The sequence below is a fragment of the Balaenoptera borealis genome, assembly GCF_965194805.1.
Source record: "Balaenoptera borealis genome assembly, chromosome: 3".
Lineage (NCBI taxonomy): Eukaryota > Metazoa > Chordata > Mammalia > Artiodactyla > Balaenopteridae > Balaenoptera > Balaenoptera borealis.
Window position 1 is genome coordinate 84247252 of NC_138866.1, and position 20680 is coordinate 84267931.

Here is a 20680-nt window from a genome sequence, read left to right on the forward strand (position 1 = left end):
AATTCTAAAAATAAAACACTTCAGAGAATAATTAGACTGGGACCTGAAGAAGCTGCTGTTTGAGGACGGATTCGTCTAGTTGGCCACACACAGTCAGGGAAGATGGCAAATGACTTGGCCGTTTAATATTTTTGTTAGCATTGCCACTTTTTATTTATCCTTCAATTTGTATACATTTCTACCCAAATGTACAACTTCTGATTTTCAAGAATTGATTTGTGGGTCGGGGGTGGGGGGAACAATCTTGATACAAATCAATATTTCAGCTCTTTTTTTCTTTTCAGAAAATCCTATAATATACTTTGAAAAATCTATTTCAAGAGAGTGGGGAAGGATGTAAAGGAATAGGGGAAAGGGAGTCCTGTGAACAGCTGGGCTAGAAGGCCTTGCTTTCCTGGGGTAAAGCTCAGCTCTTAACCTGTTGAAGACAGAGGTGGTTGACTAGGGCAACGCAAGGCATCATAAAAGCACCCTGTTCCCCATTTCATATTGTCTAAGAGCCATGTCATTAGAGTTGCTTGTTTTGCTTAAGGTAGCAGTTTTCAATGTATATTCACACCCTAAAGATGTTAACAGAATAAGTGGGGAGCAGGCAATCTCTTTGTTACGTCTGAGAACAAATTTGGAGAAACAGTGTTTAATTCTCTTTTTTTCCACAGTTCTCGCAACCCTTTAAATGTGCTTGTCATTTTTCTAAAAGGGGGGATTTAGTATTTAACTCTTCAAGGATCTTTATGTTTCTTGACCATACTTTAGGAATAGCTGGGCTAATGCACTGCCTCAAAGAGGACTGCATTCGAGTGAGATTCCAGAAAGCCCTACCAAACTGACTTAAACCTATAAGAGACTAGTTTGCCTCATGCAACAAGAAGCCTGAGGATAGATTGTCCAGGTTGGTACAGTACCTAAATGATTTCCAGGAGCCAGGCTTCTTCTTGCTCTGGCATCCGTAGCGCATTTGACTTTCACCTCACGGTCCCAGGATGGCTGCTGTACCACTAAGCATCATATCTACGTTCCGGGCAGGAAGAATGGAGAGGACCAAAATGCAAAGGACTCTCCCTGAAGTGAGGCTTTGCCTTCCTGTTCAGTGACCTTGCCAGAGAGTTCTGTTCACATCATTGTCTAGAATGGCCTAGATGAGAAGATAAGGGTTTCAGCTTTTTGGCTGTTATATTTGAGGACATCAAAGGAAAAGAGGGTGGGGGTGGCTCTTATCTTTAATTTTAGTAAAAGAGCCCTCCTCACCCCCAAGTCTCCAGTAATTCCTGGCTCTTGGTCCTGCAGGTGCTACGCATGATGGTCGGAGTGAATATCTCAGATGAGCAGCTGGGCAGCATCGCAGACAGGACCATCCAGGAGGCTGATCAGGATGGGGACAGCGCCATATCTTTCACAGAATTTGTTAAGGTCAGTCACTTACCTCTTGGTTTGAAAAAGTTAAATCCTACTACACAGGAGGGAGGGAGAAAAACATTATTCACATAAGAGCTTGAGACAGTATCTCCTGTTGTGACCTTCATAACTGTCATTGGGTTTTGTTTTTTTTTAACAGGTTTTGGAGAAGGTGGACGTAGAACAAAAAATGAGCATCCGATTTCTTCACTAAAGGACTGAGACCAAACTGTTCCTTGCTTTCTAGTATTTAAGAACTGGAACTTGAAAGTCCTCCTGTCCACCAGCCCCACCTCCATCCCATCATTCCCCTTCTCCCAAAGTACTACTGCTGTTGCATGACAACCCCAAATATGTTCCATCAACACAAACCTGCCTTTGGTGTATAAACAGGGCATTACAGAATGGTACACCCCGTCTAATTCTGTTCAGTATCATTCGCTGGATATCTCCATTTCTAAATATCATCTCCCCCTGTTCTGCTGCTGAATGCCACGTGTCCATCCAGTCTGAGAAGTGAGAGGGATTCATGCCAAGAACCAGCCAGCAAAGCTCTTTGACTGGATATGGACCGTAGCCATGCTGCCTTCCCCCCAGCTTGGCTCTGGCATGCTCCTTCATCCTTTTTTATACGTCCTTTGCTTCCTACTTGTCTTTCACCCAATCTACCATTCACTTAATCTTTCAGTGTCCCTGCTTTTTATTAAGCTTCAGTCCCCTCTGTTCTACTTGGCACCCCAAGCTATGCCTGTTAAATGTATTTCTGACTTGGCAGTATAGTTCAGTGGTCTGGCAGTTTTTAATCTACTTTTACTCTTAAATGGGTCTTTGGGATGTTGCCTCTTCAGGAGCTTTTCGGTCAATACTTCTCTCAGAAGAATGTCTTGACCATCTCTTGGTCCCCTCTGCTCTGTCACCAAAGGGCTGTTTGTTGGAGATGTTCTTGAAAGATAAGGGTTATAGAGACAAGTCTTCTGGGTGGCTTGCCCAGGTCGCTCTACCTCTGGCCTCCGATTCTCAACATACATACCTACGTGGCTGCTCCTGTCAGTACAGTGTTGACTCTCCACAAATTAGCCATATGCCTGCAGGCTTGCTTAGTTTGAGGATGCTGTCACCACCAGAATAGCCACTCTGACAATATGCTTGTCAGCGGTGTTTCTCATGGCTGCTTGAACAAGGAGACTGGGCACCCTAAAAGTATTCCCACCTCTGCAGCATGGTTTATGCCTCAGTGCTGTGTGCCCTGGAATGTTTTTCACTTCACATTTCCAAGTAGAAAGATAAGTGCCTAACTTATCCCAGTCCACAAGATTTAAAGATTGTCCTCAGTGTCTTGAGGTTTTGCACAAAATTCTCTATGAATTTTACACCTGGCACATGTTACTGCTGGAAGCCATAGTCAGCTCCTACTACAGGTCCAAAGCATTGAATGTATTGTATCATTAGCTGCCTGGTTACAATGACATCCTAGCTCCTCTCTTAGACCACTGCTAATCCCTTAGGAACAAGGGCTCTGGCACTGGTGGCACGACCTGAGGTGGCATTATAGGCCTTTGCATGAACCAGAGCAACTTCTCTGCCTAAGTCAGCTTAGTATAGACCTCATTGAATCAGGCTGTTATTATCGTAACATCTGTCTTTATGAGTCTCTTCATACATCTGTCCTTGGCTGATTTTCTCTGACTCATTGCTTGCTTGCTGTTTCCTTGCTTTGGAAGGCTATCCAAGATGTATACACAATACTTTAGGAAGGGAATTACTTTAAAAAAAAACAACACTGCAAAGGGATTAGGAAGAGTGGAGAAGAAAGAGTGGCCAGGCTGGATGACTCAAGTATAAATGACTGAGGAATTCTTGGTGAAGTATCAGTCTGACTTTGTGATCAAGTGATGTAATATAGGAATTGTATAAAAGGGAAGAATTGTCTGACACTGGTCTGTTAGAGAGGTACTTCAGAGGCTCCTTGACCTGCATATTTAAAGTTCCTAAGATTATGGCTTTTTGCTCCTTTTGGCTGTATAGCAAACTGTTTTAATCCACAGTTGTGCCTTATTGTTCCATTAAAATTGTATTCTTTGATCCATCGATAAATACTTGTGGTTAAAACAAAATAACTTGGGTGATTTTTGTCCCTGTGTTTTACAGGAATTTTACATAACTCAGTCCCCTTCTTCAAGTTTGAAATCACAGTGTGTCTCCCTTACTCGGGTTTATGTCTGTGCTATCAAATGCCTTTATTTGAACATAATTGGAACATGACATGAGCTCCTATCGGCTTTTATATCTGCTGCTGCCTGGACATAAGAGGTGGGAGCGTTCATCTAGGGGCCAGCACTGTTTGGCTCTGGGCATGGCTTTGACAGCCTTAGCCACTGCCCACTTGCTCCAGGTAGGATTCCATTTCTGTTCTTGACTCTCTGACTCCTGAAATGTAGAAGAGGTCTAAAATACGGTATCTGTCTATTGCTTGTTAATAAGTTGTCTACCCCCTCATGTACGTACAGTCTCAGTGACACATTGTACCCAGCTATTGTTACATGGCTTTTCACATCTTCAAGTTTCAGTCTGCTATGTAGGGTATGAATATCTCTTCTTATTTTAAGGTTTAGTGTCACGCCACAAGACTCAAAAGAGTAATAGCTAGAGTCATCCTATAAATTCTAACACAATACCCTCTTCTTTTCCGGTCCCTCTGCCTCAGAAGTCCATTCAAAATGACTTGCACTGTTTCAGCTTTGCTTCATTTTGAGCGTAATTTTAGGATTTGGAGAAAGTGACAAATAGATGGAGTGACCATGTTGTCAGTTTTGGAGAAAGCTTAATGTTACTGACCATGGCCATAGGTATACCAGTCTGTGACTAAAATAAGACATTCATTGATACTGTAAAAAAAAATTTTAAGAACATTACAACATTACCTGCAGTTTGAAGAGAATCCCCTTAACTAATTTTATTTCCCTTGCTCCCTTCTGGTCTACCCATGCATTACATATTTCTAAAGTAAATGAAACATAACATGAGATGATAACAGCTTTTAGAAATGAACATATTGTAATATTTCCCCATGTTAACTGTTCTTCCTTGTTTGTATCAACGGTTACATAATATTTTACCAACTTGATGTAATATTTACTTAACCATTACCTTATGTGCCATGCGGGATCTTCCCCGACCAGAGATCAAACCCACGTCCCCCTGCAGTGGAAGCACAGTCTTAACCACTGGACCACCAGGGAAGTCCCATTACCTTATTTGCTTATTGTTTCCAATTTTATGTTATAAAATAATGGTACAATGAATGCCTTTTTTCATATAACTTTTTTCTTTGAAAAATTTTGTGGGAGTGGGATTACTAGAGCAAACTTTAGGCATTTACTCACAGCTTTTGATAAGCTTCAAGAGAATGCCGGAAGCAATCAAATTACTCTCTTTTACCTTCAGTATTCTTTTTAGAATGTTCTTCATGGTCACCTATTTTTTCAAATTGATTATAGAATCTTGTCAAATTTTGTATTTAAAACACTATTAGAATAGATTGTCTTGATTGGGATTTAGAGCAGGTATTTACTGTAGAGACGCCTCATGGAGGACTGTCTTTACAAACTGGATTTCTTATGCTACAAGCCAGGTATTTATCCTGTTCCCCAAACACTGAAAGCAGAATTGCTTGGAAGGAAGTCATCATTACCAGACTGATATTCCCTAAATTCACATTCCTTTGGCTGAGCTTTGAGTCAACAAGTGATTCAAACTGAAGATGGCTGGTATTTGCCAGTACAGACTGTTTAACATCTAGCTTAATAGAAACTCCAGTTTAGAGATTTTCATTTTCTTTTCCTCTATGCCAAGCAGTGATGAGAGATTTACCCGGTAAGTTTGTGAGGTACTGCAGGCTGTTTCCTCACAGGTCTGAGAGGGAGCAGATAGCAATGAAGAGTCTCGTGTCTTTTAAGATGGAGTAAGTAGGGAATTCCCTGGCGGTCCAGTGGTTAGGACTCAGTGCTGTTGGAGTAAGTAACTGGCCTGACATCTTTACCTAAGGTATAAGCTGATCAAGGACATTGTCTTGAGATGCCAAGACTCAGTTTTCTTCTCTAAGCTCTTAAGTCTCTAAGCACTAGATTCTGATCTCTCATTAGAACTAGGAAGGCTGTTTGTTTGGAGGCATGGTCCTGACACTTCCCACCACCCTTTGCAGTCTATTCAAGAACTGAAGCAGGTAGGTGAATTGTTATATCTAGTACCTGAATGTGGCTGGAGAAATAAGAATTGATCAAAGAAGGTCTCTGGGCTACCACAGTAGATATCAAGCACCATTAACCAGAGTTTGTGTTTTATTCACAAGAAAATCTCGTATTCCCTAAAACACACACACACACACACACACACACACACACAGATATTCTTTAGAAACAAATCTGATAAATTCTAATAAACCTGGTGATATGGTCATCCAGCCCATAACAGATTGGAAGTAGTTAAATTAACAGGCACTACTAGAAACTGGTATGCTGATAACCAAGAAGGGCAGCTGACAAAGGAGGAGACAATATGAAAAACCAAGTAACTCAGTAGGCATTCTAGTGTAGACCAGATAATCCTAAGCAGTTCATTAAACCTGATGGCATTTCAACAACATGTGTTTATAGAAAAGACCTCAAGTCATCAAGAAAAGGTCTAAAATGTGCTGGTGCTTATAAGTTTAAGCTTCAATAAAATAGAAGTTTAGTTAAGTGAAACATCCCTGATAATACTAAAAAATTAAATGTTATTACGTGTAATTCAGGCTGCACCTAGATCTGTGTAACTCAATACTATTTGTCCTGGTCGATCTCAGTAATTCCTGCCTGGTTTTTCCTTTTCCTTTTCCACATCTTTTTCCTTGTCATTTTGTAAAAAGAAATGGTTGATAGTGACTTCAAGTGGTGGCATGGCTTAGAGACATATCTGCAAACAACCTTATGGGCTGTGGAGAGAAAAAGCATTATTCTCTATGACACTATATTTCTTGGGGGTAGGTGTTATCTTTTCTCTGTCAACTTGGGAATAGCAGATTTCTAGCTGTTATTAAATTATCCTCTGCAGGATATCTCTGTGGGGAGAAGGCTGCCATGGAGACCCTCATTATTTGATGAAACATTTTCTCAGAACAGACTCAATCTCTGTATAAAAACTTTCAACTTTAGCAGAATGCACATGCTGTACTTTAAATGATTTTGTGCTGCCTCCTACCCCCTGGCAGGTGTGGAGCCGAATCACAAACCTGGGATAGCATACAATCCGTGTTTGTAAAACATGACTCTGCATTCTGTGAGCTCCTCCTCTGTGCCCATGAAATTAGGGGCAATTCTGGTAGCTTCGTAATCACAGAGACATCATAGATATTGCGAGATGGTTAGAGAACAGAAAGAGGCAGATACTAGCAAAGTTTGCAAAAGGGGAAAAGGGCAGATTTCAGAAATGATCCACTCATTTGTTTGACATTATTCCCCAGCAGAATCTTAGAATGAGTCATTACATGGTTGTGAAGACATGGAAAAGAATTTGATGATCACCAGGATGCTGATGTTTTTGGCAAAGAGTTAAGTACGCAAAATTCCTCTCACTTATTTCAAAGTTTTATTAAATTTGTGTGTCAGATCAATGAAATAGGCAGAGTGTTGAGTGTTGCTTTTTTAAAAATTTATTTATTCATTTAGTTATTTTTGGCTGCATTGGGTCTCTGTTGCTGAGCGCGGGCTTTCTCTAGTTGCAGCGAGTGGGAGCTACTCTTCCTTGCGGTGCACGGGCTTCTCATTGCAGTGGCTTCTCTTGTTGCAGAGCACAGGCTCTAGGCACACGGGCTTCAGTAGTTGTGGCACACGGGCTCAGTAGTTGTGGCTCACAGGCTCTAGAGTGCCAGCTCAGTAGTTGTGGCGCACGGGCTTATTTGTTCCGCGGTATATGGGATCTTCCTGGACCAGGCCTTGAACCCGTGTCCCCTGCACTGGCAGGCGGATTCTTAACCACTGCACCACCAGGGTAGTCCAGCCTTTTTTTAAAAATAAATTTATTTATTTATTTTTGGCTGTGTTGGGTCTCTCTTGCTGTGCACAATCTTTCTCTAGTTGTGGCGAGCGGGGGCTACTCTTCATTGCAGTGCGCGGGCTTCTCATTGCGGTGGCTTCTCTTGTTGCAGAGCATGGGCTCTAAGCACGTGGGCTTCAGTAGTTGTGGCGCACGGGCTCTAGAGCACAGGCTCAGTAGTTGTGGCACACGGGCTTAGTTGCTCCGCGGCAGGTGGGATCTTCCTGGACCAGGGCTCGAACCCGTGTCCCCTGCATTGGCAGGCAGATTCTTAATCACTGCACCACCAGGGAAGTTCCCTAGAGTGTTGTTTTCAGCAAAACATATGACTGGGTCTCTCATAGTATTCATACGGTTAAGATGGAGAAAATTGGGTTGGATTACAGTTGATGTGTTTGAGGATGGTAGTTGAATAACCATACACCAAAAAGCTAAAAGATTAGTATCAGCAGTCTTGAAAAAGAGGGACAGAATTGGAATCACACTTCCCAATTTCAAAATTTACTTACTACAAAGCTACAGTAATCAAGGCATGAGGATAGACCGCCTCATGCTCTAGTCCATAGAGCAATGGACTAGAATCATGAGTCTAGAAATAAATCCTCACAATTATGGTCAGCTGAACTTTGACAAGGATGCCAAAGCAAACTGGTGGGGGAAAACAGTAGTCTTTTGATACAACTGGGACAATTGGATATCCTTATGCAAATGAATGAAGTTGGACCCCTACCTCACACCATATGCAAACAACAACAACAAAAAAAAATCAAACGACTTTAAAAAATGTATGAAGGACTTAAATGTAAGAGCTAAAGTTACAAAACTTATAGAAGAAAACATAGGCATAAATCTTCATGACCTTGGGTTAGGCAGTCATTTCTTAAATATGATACCAAAAGCACAATCAACAAAATAAAAAATAGGTAAACTGGACATCATCAAAATTTAAAACTTTTGGGACTTCCCTGGTGGTCCAGTGGTTAAGACTGCACTTCCACTGCAGGGGGCATGGGTTCGATCCATGGTCAGAGAACAAAGATCCCACGTGCCACGTTGCATGAAAAAAAATTTTTTAACTTTTGTTGTTCAAGAAAGTGAAAAGATAATCTATAGAGTGGGAGAAAATACTTGCAAATCATATCCTGATAAGGGACTTGTACCTACATTTTATAAATTACATCTCAACAATAAAAAGACAACCCAATTATGCAACGCTTGGGCACTGTTGCTGGGAATGTAAGATGGTAGAGCCACTGTGGAAAACAGTACGGCTGTTCCTCAAAAAATTAAAAATAGAATTACCATATGATCCAGAAATTCCACTTTTGAGTATACACCCAAAAGAATTGAAAGCAGGGTCTTTTTTTTTTTTTAATCACTGTAGCGTCCGGTTTCTATTCACAAAGAAAAAGCTCCAGTCCATCTTTTAACTTTTTTTGAAAAATTCCTGTCATTACAGAACTAAACTGAAATGTATTAATATTCCACTCACATTTTCGTGACAAACAAAAAGTTCATGAGCCAAAAAAACACAAAAAACAAAAAACAAGGAGAAGCTTATAAAACTAAATATGGATCTCAGCATTAGCAGCTGAACAGAGAAAGGAATTAAAATGCTTTAATTAAAAAATCACAAGTGGATGATAAAGTGTGTAGAAACTGAAAATTTACAAACTATTTAAAACCTGGAATTGCTGACTGTTCAGAAACTACTCAGATGGATCATGGGTAGTGGTGAACAGCAGAAAGGGATTATGGATGAATCTGCATTGTTCTAGATGCTCCCCAAGCCATCTGTCTCCAAGGAAAGCCTGACATTTATTAGATATTGAGCCAGGCTAATGCTAGCAGCAGATCCAGTGATGGTAACCTGCTTATCAGTAGATCCTTCCACTGGGTTCCCAATTTTGATCTGCACCCCAGATAGCTGACAGATCTCATTGATTTTGGCGCCTTGATGCCCGATTATGCAGCCAATCAAATCGTTGGGAACTGTGAGTTCATGAAAAGTAGTGTGAGCAGATGCATCCAAACCACTGAATCCGGTGTTGCATGCATCATGGGAAAATGAGACTGTTGCATTGCCAACTGGTGGAGCTTGGTCACATCTGGCTGTGGAATGGCATACTGTCCTTGAATGGTATAGGCCTCTAGAGGCGGTCCCTCTAGGTCTGCGTTGAGGCACATGAACAGGATGGTGTGGGGAGCTCGCACTGTCCCTGTCTGTGCTGTACCTATCCTGACCACCTGCAAAGATGACTGGAGAACTGGAGGCTTGGGCCAGTATGGGATGGTCACAACCTTTGCGGGGGGTGGGGGGCTGGGAGAGAATCTCCAACATGACCACGCAGATCTGTTTCACACCCTCAGTGGTGGATTGCGGAATGCCAGCAAGAGTGATGGCCTGCTCAGTCGAGCTGGGGAGCATTTCCCCTGCCACCTGGACCTGAGCCCCTGTACTCTCTCCTATTTCCTTGATCTTGCAACCACCTTTCCCAATGAGAGCTACACTGACCAGCAGACACCACCAGCCTCAGGGTGACTGGGGGGTCTACTGGCAGCTGTGCTATTGGTCATAGAGCTGCTGATGTCCTCTTCCAGTTTGTCAATGATCATAACACAGGCTTTGAAGATGGCATTAGTGGGTCCAGCCAAAGTGATAATCCTCTCAGGACAATTCCCTCCTGAGTTGTTGATACGTGCACCACTCTCCTCATGCGTCTTCCTAACTGATTCTCCTTTCTTTCCCGATGATACTGCCAACTTCCTTTCCATGCATAAGTAGTCAGATGGTGAGAGTGACATTTAATTCACCTTCATTCACACCGGTGTCCATGTCGAGCAGTGTTCTGAGGAGCTGGACTCTAAGTGGTCAAGTCTTTGGTCACTGGTGGGGGTGAAAGCCAAAAACTGCAGGAGAGAGACGACTGAGGGGAAAAAAGGAGCCGGCGGGAAGGGGAAGGGCGGGAGGCCGGGGCGGAACAATAGGGGCTGGCGGGAAGGCAAGGGGGCACCTCCGGAGGGGGGGGCGAGGAAGAGGAGGAGGAGGGGAGGAGGAGGAGGGGAAGGAGGGGGTGGAGGAAGGGCGAAAGAAACCCCGGGGCGAGTGGAGGGCAGCGGAGGGTGGGCAGGCGGGAGCGGGCGTGCTCTGGCTGCTGCCTCAGCTGGTCTGGGAGAGTAGGGTCTTAAAGAGGTATTTGTATACCTATGTTCATAGCAGCACTGTTCACAATAGCCAAAGGTGGAAGCAACCTAAACGTCCACTGACACATGAATGGAAAACCAAAATGTGGTATATACATACAGTGATATATCATTCAGCCTTAAGATGGAAGGAAATTTTGACACATGCTACAACATGGATGAACCCTGAAGATATTATGCTAAGTAAAAGAAGCCAATCACAGGCTTCCCTGGTGGCGCAGTGGTTGAGAATCTGCCTGCCAATGCAGGGGACACAGGTTCGAGCCCTGGTCTGGGAGGATCCCACATGCCGCGGAGCAACTAGGCCCGTGAGCCACAATTACTGAGCCTGCGCGTCTGGAGCCTGTGCTCCGCAACAAGAGGCCGCGACAGTGAGAGGCCCGCGCACCGCGATGAAGAGTGGCCCCTGCTCTCCGCAACTGGAGAAAGCCCTCGCACAGAAACGAAGACCCAACACAGCCATAAATAAATTAAAAAAAAAAAAAAAAAAAAAAAAGCCAATCACAAAAGGACAAATACTGTATGATTCCAGGGCCTGGAGGAATGGGAGATTAGGGAATGATAGCTAAGGGGTGTGAGGGTTCTTTTTTTTGTATTAATGAAATGTTCTAAAATCGTGTTGATGGATATATAATTTTGTGACTATACTAAAAGCCATTGAATGGTACATATCAAATGGATGAATTATATATGACATTTGAATTATACCTCAGTATAACTATTTATTTATTTATTTATTTAAATCTTTGGCTGGGTCAGGTCTTAGCTGTGGCATGCGGGATCTTTTTTTGTTGCGGCGCGTGGGCTCTTTGTTGCGGAGCGCTGGCTTCTCTCTAGTTGTGGCAGCCGGCTCCAGAGCGCGTGGGCTCTGTAGCTGCAGAACGCAGGCTCTCTAGTTGTGTGTGGCCCAAGGGCTTAATTGCCCCGCAGTACGTGGGATCTTAGGTCCCCCACCAGGGATTGAACCTGAGTCCCCTGCATGGGAAGGCGGATTCTTAACCACTGGACCACCAGGGAAGTTCCTCAATATAACTTTAAATAAAAGATCAGTGGGAATCCCCTGGCGGTCCAGTGGTTAGGACTCCACACTTTCACTGCTGAGGGTGTGGGTTAAGTCCCTGGTCGGGGGAACTAAGATCCTGCCAGGTGTGCAGTGTGGCCAAAAAATAAAAAATAAAAATAAATTAAAATTAAAAAAATAAAAGATCAGTGTCAGACTTAAGGAAAACCTTCCATGCCATGCCATGGGATTTACTGTCAGTATTTAGTCCTTTTCAACATCCAAAGACAAAGCATAAAAGTAGTGTTTATTAATTTTTTAAAGTAACATAATGCCATAAAAGTAGTTAATACAGTCCTTCCATGGGAGAATGAAGGCTAAATTATCTTAATAGTTTGCGTTCAATCAATAATAGCTAACATTTAAAATAAAATAATTTTATTTATTTATTTATTTTTGGCTGTGTTGGGTCTTTATTGTTGTGCACGGGCTTTCTTTAGTTGCGGTGAGCGGGGGCTACTCTTCGTTGCGGTGCGCGGGCTTCTCATTGTCATGGCTTCTCTTGTTGCGGAGCTCGGGCTGTAGGCGCGCAGGCTTCCGTAGTTGTGGCACGTGAGCTTAGTAGTTGCGGCTTGCGAGCTTTAGAGCTCAGGCTCAATAGTTGTGGTGCACGGGCTTAGCTGCTCTGAGGCATGTGGGATCTTCCCAGGCCAGGGCTTGAACCCGTGTCCCTTGCATTGGCAGGCAGACTCTTAACCATTGTGCCACCAGGGAAGCCCAATAGTAGCTAACATTTATGTGGCATTTACTATATGCAAGGCACTGTTTTGTGTGCTTGACAGATATTAATTCTAATCCTCACAGCAACCTTAGGAGGCAGGTACAGTTATTATCACCATTTTACAGGTGAGGGTATTCAGCCCCAGAGAGGCTAAATGACTTTTTCTCCCAAGATCAAAGTCACACAGCTAGTTAGTGGTAGAGCCTGGATTCAAGCCCAGGAACTCTGCACAGTCCATGCTCTTAATCATTTCACTCTCCAACAACCTTTATTTTTAACAAAGATAGATGTAAATTCCTGTATTTAGACTAAAAAGAAGAAATGGCAAGCAAGAGACACCTGTGTATTTTAAGATATCAAAAATTTGAAGACCATCACCTTTTAAGGACATTGTCAAAATGATGTATCCCCAAGAAGCAAAATGGTGAAGGGTTCAGGGCAACTTACTACCTTGGGCAAGTATAGGAACTAAGGCTTTAATCTAGAGAAAAGAAAAGAAAGTAGTTATATTAAAATATTTAGTATCTATATTATTCATATAGCTAAGGACCTGTCCTTGAAAGGCTGTATTTTGTTTTTTCCAGAGGACAGAATTAGGTGGTTTAATGTAGAATTTGAAAGCATGGACTTTGGAAACAGATTGGATGGGTTCAGATCCTGGTATTACCACTTAACCAGGCACACGAACTTGGGTAATTCTTCTGTGTCTTCTTCCTTAACTGTAAAATGGGGATTATGATGATAATGATAACACTACCAACATCATAGGTTGCTGTGAGGATTAAATGAGTGCCTGACACATGCTAAGCATTATATCAGTTTTATTAACGAGTGGAAGTGATAGGTTGATAGATTCCAGCTTATTCTAAGGAAGAATTTCCTAATAATTATAACTGTTCAAATGAGGAACAGGATGTTCCTCAAACTAGTGCATTCCCTAGCCCTTAGTTGCTAGAATTGCTTAAGCAAAATCTTGAATGAACACTTCTGTCAGCAATCTTGCAGAATTCCTAAATTACAGTACAGGTTTACCTAGATGATCTAGAATTCCTGCGTGTTAATTCATAATATGATTACTAGGTTCTCTAAGTAGCTATAACAGTATTTTACAAAAAATGTTTTGTATTTGTTAAATAAATTTATTTATTTATTTATTTATTTATTTTTGGCTGCATTGGGTCTTTGTTGTTGTGCACGGGCTTTCTCCAGTTGCGGCGAGCGGGGGCTACTCTTCGTTGCGGCACGCAGGCTTATTGCGGTGGCTTCTCTTGTTGCAGAGCATGGGCTCTAGGCTTGCGGGCTTCAGTAGTTGTGGCACGCGGGCTCAGTAGTTGTGGCTCGTGGGCTCTAGAGCACAGGCTCAGTAGTTGTGGCGCACGGGCTTAGTTGCTCCGCGGCATGTGGGATCTTCCCGCATCAGGCATCAAACCCGTGTCCCCTGCATTGGCAGGCAGATTCTTAACTGCTGCACCACCAGGGAAGTCCCTTTGTATTTGTTTTTGTTTTTAGGAATACACATAAGAATATCTGCAAAGGACTTAAATATCTACAAAGGACTTATTAAATTTTTCCTAAGAATTTTATCGTTTTTGATGCTATCATGAATGCGGGTTTTTTTTCTTGTTTTCTTTTTTAATATTTATTTATTTGGTTGCGCTGGGTCTTAGTTGCGGCAGGCGGGCTCCTTAGTTGCGGTATTCAAACTCTTAGTTGCGGCGTGCATGTGGGATCTAGTTCCCTGTCCAGGGATCGAACCCAGGCCCCCTGCACTGGGAGCGTGGAGTCCCATCCACTGCACCACCAGGGAAGTCCCCCAACACAGTTGTTTTCTTAATTTCATTTTTGTTATTAGTATAGAGTATAAAGTTGATTTTTTGTATACTGATCTTGTATCTTACAACCTTGCTAAATATGTAAGTTCTAGTAGTTTGTTTTGTTTTTGTTTTTGCTGTGTCTGTGTGCGTCTGTGTTTTCCTTATGACTTTCTACAAAGGATCATGTCATCTGCCAAGGAAAGCAGTTTTATTTCTTCCAATCTGGATGCCTTTTGTTTATTTGCCTTTTCACACTGGCTACAACCTCCAGTACAATGTAGAGTAGAGGTGGTGGGAGACTGCGTCCTTACCTTGTTTCTGATCTTAAAGGCAAAGTATTGTCTCACTATTAAATGTGATATTAGCTGTAGGTTTAGATGTCCTTTATCATAAGCTTCTGTAAAAATAAGATTCCTTGGCCTCATCTTTAGACTTAGGGAAGTGTATCTCGGAGAGCTGCAGCCATAGGGAATCTGTACTTCTAGGAAGCAGCTCAGATGACAGCCTTGATGGTGTTTGAGGACCTATACTGCCCGTCGCTTGTCGCGTGCCGTTAGTGGAGCTCCCAATTACACTCCCTGCCTTTCCTGGAAGAATCACTGAAGAAAGAATCTCAATACTCCTACAGTTGGGTGTGGTAAGCAACAAGACTGTCAGTTATAACAGTTTGACATTCTGCAGAATGGCCCTCAAAGAAAAGTGACGAATCTGCTCTCGCGCATTGACCAGAACTATAAACAGCAGTCTGGCGTTTGGGCTCTTTAGGAGTGGAAATGGGTCAAACTCAAGAGGCAAACTTGAGCTATTAAATTTGTTGCCTAGGTGTCGTGTTATGCCCAGTATTAAAAGCTCCTAGGCCTTGAGAATGAAATTATTAGTTTAATCTATAGCTTAATCTAACGATGGCTTAAAACTGCCATGCGGCCTAGCCAGACTACCTAACCACGAAGTGACACTGCTTCTACGCGGAAATAATTTTACACCCCTAAGAAATGAATTACGAGAACATTTTTCCCTATTACCTCAACCGTGAGATCCAATCAGACGCAAAAACGGACCGAAAAAGTGATGCTGGCGCTATTGATTGACGTACATTCCAACCAACCTACAACGGAAGAAGAGCGCGCCTGCGCAAGACGTTATCCAATCCGTACTAGTGTTAGCGGAAGAGGCGGGGGTTGTGGAAACGGCCGCCGCAGGGTTGGCGGACTTGAGAAGGAGCAAAGATGGCGGAGTGAGGTGCGTCGAGGCCACCTGGCCTTTGGGCCAGGGGGAGGGCTGGCCCCCGGGCGCTCGAGTGCTTCTGCTGGCCCGTGCGAGGTAAGCCGAGAAGGCCAAGACAGGGGAACTAGCAGGAGGTGGCGCGGCCCAAGCCGTCCGAAGAACGGAGTGCGCGGAGCCTGCCAGCAGCTGGCACGGGCCTTGGCCAGGCGCGGGTTTCCTTCCGAGCGGCCCCAGGGCGGCAGCCCCGACTTTTGGGCGTGTGTTGCACCACTACTCAGACCCGACCTGCCACTGACCTTCTCAGTGCCTTGCCTTTGGCTGCCTTTGTGCTTTCGGCTTGTTGCCCGATGATTGCATCCACGCTTCTGTATATGTGGCATTCTCTGCGTCGCCCATCGGTTTATCTTTGAAGAATATCTTTGTTTTATTGATTTATTTATGCTCCTCGCCTCACGAACTTCGTGTCTACTGTTTTGCCTGAGGCTCGGGTCTCAATCGAGGCCTGTTGCGGCTCTGAGTATTTTGTGTCCCTGTCCCGTTGACCTTGAGATTTGGTGTAACAGGTTTCCCCCACTTCCTGGGATTTAATTTGAGTCTGTGTATCGTGTACGTTCTCTTGCTTACCTTTATTATATGCATTCGTTCCCACTCCCACCTCTCAAACTTTAAAATCTGCGAAAGCAGCTTTGTCCTTGTATGACCTGATAGTTGCCTAATGGCGCATTAATCTCTGCTGACTCTAGGTAGAATTAACCGTAGTTTTCCAGAACTAAAGGAATCAGTGTACAATTTTTATTTATATATATATTTATAGAGAGAATGAGAAAGAGTTTGGGGAATTATTATTATAAAGTAATTTGTGTAATGGGGTGGGGTTACAAAGTATACTACTGTCAGGCATTTGTATTCGGTTCTTGTGTAATTTTATGGGGTATCTTTTTTTGTAATTTGGGTTGTTATGACCCCTCATTCGGTCTTTCACTTAAATTGTGGGAAAGGTTTCTGAGTTGGTGAAGCCTGTTTAAAACTGGCACATTAGTTAGGCCCAGTTCGAATGACATGTCCTAATACAAATGAATGTGTCTGGTATGCTTTTTGCTGGCCCTGGATTTAGCAGAGCTGAAAATACCAGGTAAAGAAATACTTCTAAATAAGACCTTACTGTTGCTTTTGTCCAGAGTAGTTTTTTCATTTCATCTAGGAGAAGAAAGAAGATACTGGGCAGAGGAAAGGAACAGAACATTCTTCCTTCCTGCCTCACAAGCAGGGGAGTGATCATTTATACTAAAGCAAAGGTCTTTTGAGGGAGAAGAGTGTCCATAGCATCATCAGATTCTCAAAGGGGACAGTGTTTAAAAACTCGAGAACCACTGCTCCAGGAGTTTTGACATCTTTATAAAATTAATGCCAGTGCAGGTAGAGAGTGAATTCTTTTTGATTGTTCCTTCTGAATAGTTTTTGATAGTGATGTTTTTAAGACTAGTTTGGTTCATTTGAATAATTTTGCACATAAATGCATACAGCAAAAGTGAGGGCTGTATCCTTACTGTAATGTTCTTTTTATTTTTCCTTATCACAGGAAGAACATTTTCCTTGACTTGTAGGTGCTTTTATATTCATCTCGAAAAGAAAACAAAATTCTGAACTCAGGATTTGGCAAGTGAGTAATAGTGGCTAATGCTTTCAAATACTGTTTAAGCAGATTGGAAATAGCTAGATAGAAGTAGAACAAGAAATCATTAGCTTCAACAGAGGATGAACGTCAAAAGTGACTATAAGTTATTGGTATAATCTCTCCCTGAAGGCACTAGGGAAGGATTCGTTCCACGCTTTTCTTCTAGCTTTGGGTAGTTCTTTGGCTGTGGCAGCATAACTCCAGTCTTCACAAGGTATTCTCCCTGTTTGTGTCTATGTCCTAAATTCTCCCTTTTATAAGGACACCAGTCAGATTAGGGGCCCACTTGGCTCCAGTATGACCTCATCTTAATTAATTACATCTGCAGTGACTCTGTTTCTAAATAAGGTCATATTTTGAGGTATTCATATGACAACATAGGAATTTGGGGAGGACACAGTTCAAACCATAATATCTACTTAGTCATATACCTTGATTGTATTATATGAAAAACATTCAATGTTGAACTGCTTTAAGGATTAAAATCTTGTATACCACTTGTATAAGGGACTTAGAGTAGTCAAAATCATAGAGACAGACAGTAGAATGGTGGTTGCCAGGGGCTGCAGGGAGGGGAAATGGAGGTTTATTATTTAATTGGTACAGAGTTTCAGATTTGTAATATGAAAAGAGTTCTGGAGATGGATGGTGGTGATGGTTGCACGATAATGTGAATGTACTTCTTACCACTGAACTGAACACTTAAAAGGGGTTAAGATGATAAATTGTATGTTGTGTGTATTTTACAATAAAAAAAAATTGAAGAAAGATGAGTGAAAAACTCCAACTATATGTATTTCAATATTAAGAAAAGGAATAAGAAGAGGGAAAAAGGAATAAATACCCTTCAGCTGGTAGAGTCTTTATCATATGCTTTTAGAGCCAAGGCTTTGTTGCTTGGATTGTAACCTTAATTAAGTCCAGGCAGACTGTTAAATAACACAAATTCAACTGAGTAAATTTATTTATTTATTTATTTATTTAAATTGAAGTATAGTTGATTTACAATGTTGTGTTAATTTCTGCTGTACAGTAAAGTGACTCGGTTATACATATATCTATATTCTTTTTATATTCTTTTCCATTTTGGTTTATCCCAGGACATTGAATCCCAGGATATTGTATAGCGTGCTTTCATTTATGGGGAGGAAATAAATCCACTTAAGCACATCTATATTAGTATAGTCTATCCCACATCTGGGGGCAGAAACTATCCAACAAACCCAGAATTTGCTTTTCTTTTTCTTTTTTTGGCCATGCGGCATGGGGGATCTTAGTTTCCTGACCAAGGATCAAACCCATGCCCCCTGCATTGGGAGCACAGAGTCCCTGTGCTATACTGTAAGACCTTGTTGTCCATCCATTCTGTATGTAATAGTTTGCATCTACTAACCCAAACACCCAGTCCGTCCATCCCTCCCCCACCCCCCGTCCCCTTGGCAACCACAAGTCTGTTCTCTATGTCTGTGAGTCTGTTTCTGCTTCTTAGATAGGTTCCTTTATGTCATATTTTAGATTCCACATACATATAAGTGATATTATATGGTGTTTGTCTTTCTCTTTCTGACTTCACTTAGTATGATAATCTCTAGTTGCATCCATGTTGCTGCAAATGGCATTATTTTGTTCTTTTTTATGGCTGAGTAGTATTCCATTGTATATATATGTACCACATCTTCTTTATCCATTCATCTGTTGATGGACATTTAGGTTGTTTCCATGTCTTGCTATTGTGAATAGTGCTGCTATGAACATAGGGGTGCAGGTGTCTTTTTGAATTATATCCATTGAGTAAATTTAAAGATCTGATTGCCTTCATTAAATGATTCATCAATCAGGTAGCCTCCCATCTAACAAATAGAAAGGAGCTCTGCTGAGCTGTAGAAAAGGAAAGAAAGGTGAAAAGGGGGCAGAAAAAGGAAATTATTAGCAAAGAATGCATTATTTCAGGAAAGGTCATCCTCCTAAGAGGAACGGAAGGATTCTGCTGACCAGGTAATTCCAGACTGACTGGTTAAAGGTTACATTTCTGGAGGAGATTGAACTGCAGTTAGGTTAGGTATTAAGTCTTGGTTAGGTGATGTGGGTTTAACACAAGGGACTCCATTTTGGGCCTGAGTAATAGAAACTTGACATTGGTATAGCACAATATTCCTAGCAATCTATCCATCTATAGGGAACTGATGTAAATAAATGTAGCTGCTTCTGTACTTACAAGGTAGCTTTAAATTCTGATACAGAATTATCTCTAATATACATGAAAAGGAAGAAAGCAAGGTGCAGAACAAGGTGTATAGTGTGCTTTCATTTATGGGGAGGAAATAAATCCACTTAAGCACATCTATATTTGTATAGTCTATCCCACATCTGGGGGCAGAAACTGTCCAACAAACCCAGCATTTGTTTTTCTTTTTCTTTTTTTGGCCATGTGGCATGGGGGATCTTAGTTTCCTGACCAAGGATCGAACCCATGCCCCCTGCATTGGGAGCACAGAGTCTTAACCACAGGACTGCCAGGGAAGTCCCAGCATTTGTTTGTTTGTTGTTGTTTTTTTATAATTTTTTAAAAAATTAATTTATTTTTTATTTTTGGCTGAGTTGGGTCTTTGTTGCTGCACGTGGGCTTTCTCTAGTTGCGGCGAGCAGGGGCTACTCTTCGTTGTGGTGCGCGGGCTTCTCATTGTGGTGGCTTCTCTTGTGGAGCCTGGGCTCTAGGCGTGTGGGCTTCAGTAGCTGTGGCTCACGGGCTCTAGAGTGCAGGGTCAGTAGTCATGGCGCACGGGCTTAGTTGCTCCACGGCATGTCGGATCTTCCCGGACTAGGGCTCGAACCCGTGTCCCCTGCATTGGCAGGCGGATTCCCAACCACTGCGACACCAGGGAAGCCCCCAGCATTTGTTTGTGTGTTTTTTTTTAAATTTTATTTATTTATTTATTTTTGGCTGTGTTGGGTCTTCGTTTCTGTGCGAGGGCTTTCTCTAGTTGCGGCAAGCGGGGGCCACTCTTCATCACGGTGCGCGGGCCTCTCACTATCACGGCCTTTCTTGTTGCGGAGCACAGGCTCCAGACGCGCAGGCTCAGTAGTTGTGGCTCACGGGCCTAGTTGCTCCGCGGCATGTGGGATCTTCCCAGACCCGGGCTCGAACCCGTGTCCCCTGCATTGGCAGGCAGGTTCTCAACCACTGCGCCACCAGGGAAGCCCTGTTTTTAATAAGACACTATAAAATTTAATTTGAATGACAGTGCTGTCCATTGTGTTTTATGAAATGTGTTCTGAATTTACATAGCAAAGTAAGAAAGTATTTAACTCCCATGGTATATCATTCTTCCTGTCCTTAAAGGAAGTGAAATGTTTGAGGTATTTATTGATGTGTAACAAATTACCTAAAATTTAGTGGATTAAAACAACAGTAAACATTTATTATCTTGCACAGTTTGTGTGGGTCAGGAGTTAGGGTTTCTGGTTTGGAGTCTCTTACAGGGTTACAGTCAAGATACTAGCTGGGGTGGCAGTCATCT

At 42.4% G+C, this 20680-nt stretch overlaps 2 protein-coding genes and 1 pseudogene across 14 annotated transcripts in view; 2 read left to right on the plus strand and 1 right to left on the minus strand.

Moving 5' to 3' along the window:
* The window catches only part of CHP1 (calcineurin like EF-hand protein 1), a 37907-nt gene extending 34734 nt beyond the window's left edge, over positions 1–3173 (plus strand). Inside the window, exons 6-7 of one of the 2 annotated variants that reach the window (XM_082387285.1) lie at positions 1288–1410; positions 1556–3173. In XM_082387285.1, coding sequence (XP_082243411.1) covers positions 1288–1410; positions 1556–1609 — 177 coding nt within the window. In that variant the 3' untranslated portion in view covers positions 1610–3173. Of the gene's footprint in view, positions 1–1287; positions 1504–1555 lie in introns of those variants that run through there. The other variant, XM_082387284.1, reaches the window with a different exon arrangement.
* Positions 3100–10447, minus strand: LOC309626508 (poly(rC)-binding protein 2 pseudogene; annotated as a pseudogene). Its single transcript has one exon. The product of its transcript is annotated as a poly(rC)-binding protein 2 pseudogene (transcript).
* A 214-nt stretch (positions 10448–10661) lies between these two features.
* The window catches only part of NUSAP1 (nucleolar and spindle associated protein 1), a 74944-nt gene continuing 64925 nt past the window's right edge, over positions 10662–20680 (plus strand). For 3 of the 11 annotated variants that reach the window (XR_014243277.1, XR_014243278.1, XR_014243279.1), the window contains exons 1-2: positions 15420–15583; positions 17067–17147. The gene's annotated coding sequence lies outside the window, so the exon portion shown is untranslated. Of the gene's footprint in view, positions 15584–17066; positions 17148–20680 lie in introns of all 11 variants that reach the window. The other 8 variants (XR_014243282.1, XR_014243283.1, XR_014243284.1 and 5 more) reach the window with 5 other exon arrangements.